Raw genomic sequence first — 9,187 nt, forward strand, 5'->3', positions numbered from 1 at the left:
CTCACTGAAACAACAACAATAACAGGTTAATAGTATACATATAATAAAATATATATAAATTCATAAACCACCGAAATACTTTTTGAAGCTATGAAACATACTTTGCAGAAATGAAAGGAAAAGACAAGTGAGCTAAATTGCCTAGTTGGCTAAACATGGTTAGTAAAACAATATTTTTACTTTTTTTTAAAAATTCTAGATCTTTCTAATTTGTTTGCTAATTTGTTTTGAACCTATTAGTTAAAAGGCTATTTAAAAAAGAAATATATACAGATAGATATATAGGCCTATATATTCTCAGAGGTTCAGACTACATTAGCCTTAGCTGATTTTTAATTTGAGTTTTTTCTAATTTGAGTCGAAACAGGGGTCAAAGTTTGGCTGTTTTATTCTAATCTCAAAGTAACTGCTGTGGTGTGTTCACTGTCAACGTTGTTGACAACTCACAGCTGGCTCAACGGCTCTAAGGGAGTGACCCTGAGCTCATTTCTTATACTGAAGTTGGCCTCTGCTGGACTACATGTGCTATTACATGACATTACAAGCTATGGTCTATCCTTAAAGATCTAGTGGTCAGGATCGCATTCTTACTGGTCTTTCCAATCATCAAATCTAAACAAAAAGACAATTTTTTTTTTAAATAACCATAATAATAGTGTTGTCTGTTTATTCTGTCCAACTCACACCTTTCCTATTTCTCTCTGCTGTATACCACAAAACTAGAAAGCAAAGTTTTCAGAAGAGAAATTAACTGTGCACCCTTTTTGCTGAAAATTGCAGGTGTTAAATACTGTTAAACAGATTAAAATGTTAATTGCTTGCGTCTGAGATGTTGAATGAGTTGAATGAATGTTAAAATTAAGCAATTAAAGCGGTCAAAGTGTCAGTAGAGGTAGATGCACTGAAAGGGTTTGAAGTGTCTTTTGAAGTGTAATAGTTGAAAGCAGTTGAAATTTCACAAGCCAACTTTAAGTCCTGCCGGCAGTCAAATTGTCAGTGTGTATGTAAGCACTGAAAGTAGATGAACTGTCATTTAAAAAAGTGAGGGATGACAGCAGTTGAGATGTCAGTTGAACTGTAAAGTTGATGCTGAGGTTGAGGCACCAGAGATAGTTTCAAAGAGTCTGATAAGTATGAGAAGTATGAATGGAGACAACAGTTTAGATGTCAGTATTTGAGCTGTTGGTTTAAAGTAAAAGTTAGTTGAAGTATCAATTGAGGTGTAGAAAATGGATGTAAATGGATGTAATTAAACATTTCTGTAAGTTGAAGCCTCTTTATGCACAGTAAATAATAATAAAAAGATTAAATTCAAGAATATGAGTGATTGGAGTGCTGAAGGCGAGCACTCCAATTAACAGAAAACCTATCAAAGGTGAAATCATAAGAATAATCTTAGTCTTGACAGGGAATACTAAAAACAAACATGACATGTAAAGTAAGCTCCCCCACTAAAATTGACAGAAATTCAACTGTGTGAGGATCTGAATACAACAATCACGCTATTCACATTCCTATAAAATGAAAGATTTTGGCTGGAATCAAGTGTTTGATATATGAGGAGGTGACAAGGGGAGAGATTTTGGCCAGAGTGAATATATTGACTACTTTGACTCTGGCCAAAATGAAAGGTACAGTGCACCTTTCATTCCTGCTCCCTCCTCGTCACCTCCTCATATATCAAACACCTGAGTCCAGCAGTGGTCTCATTTGTCTGTCAATGGAAAACAGAACCTGTTGAACAGGTTGATATCAATGAGGAGGGAGCTGACAGGGGATACAGTTCACTGGACGTAGGTGAAGTGTGCAGCCCTCCTGATCACAGCTTGTTACAGAAAGAGAGTATTTATAGTATGACAAGGCTTTTTACAGCACTGAGTAGGAAGCTGAAGATTTTGACACCTCTGTCATCAAAGACAATGATTTTTGAGGAAATTCTTGAATTTGAAATTAACATTAAATTCATCACAAAAAAACAGAGTGTGACAGCGAAACTGATATGCAGTATTTGTCAGTGGTGGAAGAAGAAAAGTACCTATGCAGCAATATAAAAATACTTCATTACAAGTAAAAGTGCTGCATGAAATATCCTACATAAGTACTTAAGTATTGGCAGTAAATTTTACTTAAAGTATTGCAGTAAAAGTAGTGGTTTGGTCCCTCTGACTTATATATTTATTATATATGACATCATTAGATTATTAATACTGAAGCATCAGTGTCAGAGCAGCATGTTACTGTTGTAGCTGCTGGAGGCGGAGCTAGTTTCAACTACTTTATAGACAGTTAGCCAGTTTAGTCCAGTGGTTCCCAACCTAGGGGTCAGGCCCCTCCAAAGGCTCACTGGATAAATCTGAGGGGTTGTGAGACAATTAATTGGAGAGGGAAGAAGAAAAAACAAAGTTTTGATAAACAAATCTGTTTTCAGTTTTATGATTTTTCTCTAATCTTTGATTTTTGGTGAAATATTGGATCATTTGAACATTTATTAAAATTAAACCATGTGAGAAGTTTAGAGGGAAAAATCACTATTTGGTGGAACTGTTAACAACTCATAGACATCTGAAATGTGACCCCGACTACACACTGCTTTTTGTAAGGTTGAAAACCACTGGTTTCATCTTTACAATGTGTTATATTATCCATTGTGTAAAATCTAAAAATGGAAATACTTGAGTAAAGAGCCTAAAAATTGTAGTTGTAGTAAATGTACATAGTTTCCACCACAGGTATTTGTTCCTCTTCCAGGACAAATGGTAAATGACTGAGCATTTCTTGCCTGTATCAGTTGAGTTCATCTAGCAGTGCAGGTGTGTCGGAGGGTGGGAGGGTGTTTGGCAACTCCGCAGACAGTCGGCTCAGTTAGAAGAACTCCAACTTCACAGAGACATCATGCTCTCTCTGCTTCCGTTCCTCTACCTGTCTCTGGTCTGGACAAATGAAGTAGGGGCATCAGATCCTGGCCTGCCCTTCATGGAGTACCTGGACAATGACCATCTGGTCTGCCTGAAGTGGGGCTTTGATAAACTGCAAGGAAACATTACATTCAAACTGGTGGTCAACACAACTGGCTGGGTGGGCTTTGGCTTGAGTCCAAATGGAGGCATGAAGGGGTCAGATATCGTCATGGGGGGACTTGGACCCAGTGGACCCTACTTCACAGTAAGCCATTACCAGATGTTAAGTGTAGGAATTTGTTTTATGTGTTCTTCCATGCTTGATTCTTTCCCCAATGTTATGGACACATTTTAAAGTCTAATTTTTCTGTGTTAAACAGCAAACATAACAGAATGTTTAGCCAGTACTGGGCTCTCTACTCTCTCAAAGTGTTGTCTTTTGTCCATTAGGATCGTTATGCCACAGGGGACTCCATGCCTGTAGTGGACAAGGAGCAGAGCTACACTCTCCTGTCTCTAACTGAGAGTGACGGACAAACCATCATGACCTTTTGGAGGTCCATTCAGTCATGTGATGACCAAGACTTCCACATCACTGTAAGACATCCAGTTATTCTTTCTCCCTACCTCCCTTCCTATTATATTTGTGTGGAATGAGATGCAAGGTTGATAAGCATGCAAAGTACGTACCACACAAACACCATTTTAAGTAAAAAAAATATTGTTAAAGAGCAGTATGAGTTATAGTTACTCCAAAAATGATTTATTTGGTTTAAGAGCTTCCTCAGGTCAAATTTCATTGCAAAATTATTACTCCAAATAACTGTTGCTTGATGTGAAAGAGTGGAAATCTCCATCCTCCTCCATGGAGCTTTAACCTGCATCACAAGTTTACTCTCTTTGTGTACCTTTCTTCACTGTTGGGACTCATTATTTGTAATACTATAGTCTTTTGTATTGTTGATCTAATTCTCCTACATCTTAAATTTCATGTTTGTGTCCATGTATACTCTGTTGTGGGAATGCTTTGGTTACACTCACCTCAAGGTTCCTTTACAGTGTTTTCAAATATGGAGACAATGGAGATTTTGCTTTTCATTGAACACGTGAAATGCTATACAGTTTTAGGTTATAAAACCTGGATGTACATGTTAATGTTTGTGGTTACACACAGTGAACTGCAATGTCAGAGCATTAAACTGTCACTGTCTATTGTCTTGAATATAAAAAAGTTTCATAAGGTAAATAAAAACTTAATTTCTCCATTTTTGGGACAGAGGAACATGCTATCCCCCTTAGTGAATGCATTCTCTTTCATGTTGTCGCTTTTGTATTGTATGATATCTGCTGACTACGATTGCCATCTTTTTTACAGGCTAAACCCATTAAGCTGATATATGCCTATGGAACAACAGATGAGATTGCTTACCACAGGGCCCGCAGAGGAACCAAGGAGGTCAACCTGCTGAATTACAAGTCCAAGACAACCTTACCCAGCCTCAACTACATCACTGCCACAGTGGAAAATGTAAGATTTTTCCTTTATTGACACATGACTACTTAATTCCCTCATTGTCTAACAGGAGAGGTGGAAAACAGTACAATTTACAATCAGTTTGAATGAACGTGTAGAAATATTACAAAACTATTCTGATACGAGTAGTAGTCCAAACAAAGACATAGACATGTATTTCATTCACATTTATATTTATTTTTTGCAGGTCACTATCCCTCCCTTTCATACCTATTACCACTGCAAGGTCATGAAGTTTCCATACTTAAACAAAAAACATCATATATATCAGGTAATGTGATTCCATACATGAGATTTTTGACCTCACTCAAATGTTTTTGGTTGATTTGAGATTTCAAATGCCAGTCTGGACAGAATAATAGTTACAGTTAAGAAAAAAAACCAACTTTAATATGTTATCAGTAAGTGACACGCAAGGTATAGCAGACATAACCTAATATAAAACTAGTCCATTAAGTGAAAAGGTAAATATAGAAATGAACTGGAAGCGCCATGATTTTCCATATTCAATTTCCCTTTCTACCTTTATTCATCATTCTTTAAACCTTCTGAACCAAACTGTACTTTTACCTCAGATTGAACCAGTGATTGACAACCCTGACATTGTTCATCACATGCTGCTCTACAGCTGCCCCTACTATGTGACACAACCCTCTGACAACCCATGTTTCATGGGCGACTTAGGGGACTACTGCTACGGGGTGGTGGCTGCCTGGGGAATGGGAGGAGGAGTAAGTGAGAATGAAGCATCCGTTCTCTAGTTCTGGTCCATCTCTGAATACTTAGATTAATTTTGTTATGTGTCTGCAATGTATATCCATGTCAGTCATGTCATTGTTGTGTTTGTGTGAGTAAATCTCCAATTTATCCCTGAAACCTCAGGCATTTGAGTTCCCAGAACATGCTGGTATTCCTACTGGAGGTGAGGGCAGTGATAAGTTCTATAGGCTGGAAATCCATTACAATAACCCAACCGAGGAAACAGGTACATACTCCTTTTTCTACTGTCTAATATATAACTTTAACTTTAACTCTGTTTCTTGAATTGTGATATTACAATATATGTCAAATTTTGGTTACAGATGAGACATTTATTCATTCTGTGAAGGATTTAAGGTATTTTTTTGCTCTGTGCACTAAATGCCACCGACACAGTTCATGTATTCAAGCAATTTAATATTGCATTTTCATAAAGTTAGGGGACAGAGGCAGAGATTTTTAGTCACTAGTATAGGTCAAGTGTAAGTAGGTCAAGCCAATAGTGTCTTCTTCATTAAAAACAAAACAAAACAAAAAAACTTGTGCTCTGGCTGCTGTCTACATAATTACAGAATATGCATTGTGTACACTAACACATACTATATTACATACAGTATAGTGCTGGTGTATCTTAATTTCTTTATTCTGTTGAATCTTTATTACATGACTGTGGTACAACATACAACACTCTTTCTCGTCTCTCTCCGTACAGGCAGGACAGACAGCTCAGGATTGAGACTACATTATACAGACCAACTCCGGCAGCATGATGTGGGCATCCTTACCACAGGGTTGGAGCCATTTGGAGATATTAAGTACAACATCCCTCCCGGAGCCACTAAATTCCACAGCTATGGTGTGTGTAATACCACTCTCTTCTCTCAGGTATGTAGTGGCTCAATGTGGATTTCAAAAGGCAGGGGTGGTTTTTCAGAGACAAGATAGAAGGAAGATTGTTTCGTTGTTTACAACTATGTTCCTGATAGTCACTGCTTTCCAACCCTAGCTCATGAATCCTGTGCCTGACCTCCAAGTGTTTGCTGTGTTGTTGCACACTCACTTGGCTGGGAGGAAGGTCAGACTTGGCCATTTCAGGTAAGAAGTCAGTCAATATCTAAACTGAAAAATTAAAAACCAGAATGACATATACGTTTGAAATAAAACTTAGAAACGGCCTCTTTATGTAAAAACTCAGTAACAAATTGTTGGTAATTACTTCTTGGTCTATGTAGAAATGGAAAGCAGATAGATTTCTTAGCCTTGGACGAGAACTACAACTTTGAGATACAAGAGACTATCAGTTTGGGGAACATCAAAACCATCAAGCCGGTGAGCCTCCATAAACCTATTTTACAACAAGCATTTTGACTTGATATCGTAAAGAATGCACAGATGCAACAAATTACATTAATTATGGTTCTGTTGTATGAACAATCTATAAGAACTTCCTTAGTTGGCTTTGGAGTGGTATGTGCACAAGCGCTTGACTTAGGTACTTTTCAAGGAGGAGTAGAGGAATAAAAATACCAGATCACCTATCCTGGTATAACATGCTGCTACACTGAGCTGCAATATCCACACCTTGCCAGTGGAAGGGCTATTGCATTTGTGCCCATATATTGATATGTTAAAAGGTATTTTTTAGTAAGTTATTAGTTGTTTAAACCATTGAAAACTATACAGTATTAACAGTGTTTACACATTACTTGTCTTACACTACAGGGGGATGATATTGTCGTTGAGTGCACCTACAATACTACAGGTCGTGCAGGATACACAAAGGTGGGTAGAGTAAATACTGTATGACCTAATATGACACACTGTGTGCTTTAAATGAAGTCAGTGCTGTCCAAATAAAATCACAGAACTAACACGAAGACTTTTGTGTTCACTTTGAGGTTACAAATTAGCAGATTATGATGATTTTATGATGAAATAAATACAAGTCAAATTGTGGTTATTGAAATGACATTTAAAACTTTTATATCTCCAAAGCTGGGAATCGCACACATTAACATTGAACACCTGCATCATTTAGTGCAATTGGATTAAATAATGCTGTGATGAATATTGAATACAAAATAATACAGCATAATTTGAAGACTAATTAAGAGCATTAAATTAATATACAACACACATAATACTAGAATATTAAAGCACATGCCTCTCATAAACCTATGCTGTCTTACACTTTGTGTTGAATTCATTCCCACATATAAAAAGAACAAACAAAATCAATCTCAAGTCTGTAATGACTGCCCTGTTTAATTCTTTCTCCCTTCAGATGGGGTTAGCAACTACCGATGAGATGTGCCTGGCCTTCCTGCTCTTCTACCCTGCAATCAGTGTCACTGGATGTACTAGCCACCCAGATGTGACAAATCTGTCAATGGACAACAGTTACCAGTAAGACCTGCTGCAGTCCTTCACACTTTCACTGTGTGACTCTGGCTCCAGTGCTGACTTACAATCACTTTGCAGATTACATTCATGATATGTTTCTCGATATACTCTTTTTTAAGAATTGCTGAGTATGAGAGTTTGCTGAAGACCCTGCCACAAATTCAGGGGGTCTTTGATGATAACGTGAGTATCAGTCAGAATTGTATTATTGTGTCTTTTCTTTGTTAAACCCACTCTAATAAAGAAAGAAATGTTTTTCATCATGTTTAATACAACTAAACAGTTTCTCTTAATATTTTATCACTCATAAGTGGTCAAATATTTGTAAACTGGCTCCAACTTGAATTGATTCATTAGTAATAGTTAATAATTACAAATCCATCACCATTACTGGTATTTTTAGATTAACAAATTTGACTATTTTTTACACATATAACTCAGATCTTTTTGTGGCTTTAAAATGTTCAATTTGTCTAATGCTGATGATTGTTTATAAGTTTTTTTTCTCATTCTCTTTCTTTCATTCTGTTCCCTCTAAGTTTATTTGAAGCATTTTGTTGATTATTTATATATCTTATGCTTTCAATAACACATCAAATTTATTTGTATAAGTAATCTTTCAGCTGAAGACTTTTGCTGCTTTGAATGTGTCCACTACATTTAATTCTTTGTCCCATATAGAGCATAGAAAGTTAAAGTCTTTATTATCTTCCTATATGTGGTATTTAAGTCACTGACAACAAAGCATTTGTAGGTGCAGTATCATAAAAGAGATATTTTAATATATTTTTTTAAACTTCTCTTTTTCACAGATCACATTCTCAAGTTACCCAAATGGCACTGTCAGGGAGATGATGAAAACACCGACTGTCACTTGTCAGAATACCAACGTGTCAAGCGGAGGCACTTTCTGGATTTTGAACCCAGCAGCAGCAATCATATTTTTACTTGTCTGGATTGCACTAATGTGAAGTGACTGAAGAAGCAACAGATCCAATCCATCGTAATCTTTTAAATCTTTTAAACAACCCTATTTCTATTAAGAATAATCATGTTTACAAGACAGCGTGTGGATCGTTTCCTATGTTTTGTCTGTCTGCTCTGTTTATATCTTCTTCACCATTTTTTTTTTATTAATTATCATTGATTTGATTTGATTTGACTGATTTGCTTTGCTGTCTTAATGTAAGCACAAAATTCTTTGCCATGTACACCTGGAGACAATTCATACTAAAAAGTAGTTTAATTTCACTATGTACGACGATGATAATTATAAAGGAATTCATAATTACATATTACTCATTAAGGCTATGATTAACGCTTTGACCAAATGTATGCATTAGAAAGATTATATAGCACTAATACATTTGCATTTATTGCTGTGTGTGTACTTGCACTGTAATTGTGTTCACTAGCCTATATGCACTGTATGCACTGTATGCACTGTCATACACCCACATGTTTTTATGTGTAAATTAGTTATATAATAGAGACTATTAATCACTCGTTCAATAAAGGAAATCTCCCAAACAATATATAAAACTTTATTGCCGTGTAACAGTCCAGAAAAATGTGCATTATGCACTTCTACCTG

General features: G+C 36.4%; 1 protein-coding gene across 1 annotated transcript; it reads left to right on the forward strand.

Annotated features, from left to right (window-relative positions):
* The first annotated feature begins 2,671 nt into the window (after positions 1-2,671).
* Positions 2,672-9,079, forward strand: moxd1l (monooxygenase, DBH-like 1, like). The gene is made up of 13 exons (XM_042390930.1): positions 2,672-3,162; positions 3,348-3,494; positions 4,273-4,425; positions 4,619-4,702; positions 5,007-5,162; positions 5,314-5,416; positions 5,903-6,075; positions 6,197-6,285; positions 6,423-6,519; positions 6,913-6,972; positions 7,475-7,596; positions 7,713-7,776; positions 8,406-9,079. The coding sequence occupies exons 1-13, from the start codon at positions 2,893-2,895 to the stop codon at positions 8,562-8,564; spliced, it is 1,677 nt and encodes a 558-aa protein (XP_042246864.1). The 5' UTR covers positions 2,672-2,892; the 3' UTR covers positions 8,565-9,079.
* The last annotated feature ends 108 nt before the right edge of the window (positions 9,080-9,187 follow it).

Source organism: Thunnus maccoyii, chromosome 17, assembly GCF_910596095.1.
Source record: "Thunnus maccoyii chromosome 17, fThuMac1.1, whole genome shotgun sequence".
In the NCBI taxonomy this organism is placed as follows: domain Eukaryota; kingdom Metazoa; phylum Chordata; class Actinopteri; order Scombriformes; family Scombridae; genus Thunnus; species Thunnus maccoyii.

Excerpts from the sequence above, each read along its gene's own strand:
- moxd1l (XM_042390930.1), top strand. The coding sequence starts at position 2,893 with ATGCTCTCTCTGCTTCCGTTCCTCTACCTGTCTCTGGTCTGGACAAAT. Across the intron at positions 6,286-6,422 it reads GTCAGACTTGGCCATTTCAG|AAATGGAAAGCAGATAGATT; the intron begins GTAAGAAGTCAG and ends TGGTCTATGTAG. Across the intron at positions 6,973-7,474 it reads GTCGTGCAGGATACACAAAG|ATGGGGTTAGCAACTACCGA; the intron begins GTGGGTAGAGTA and ends TTCTCCCTTCAG.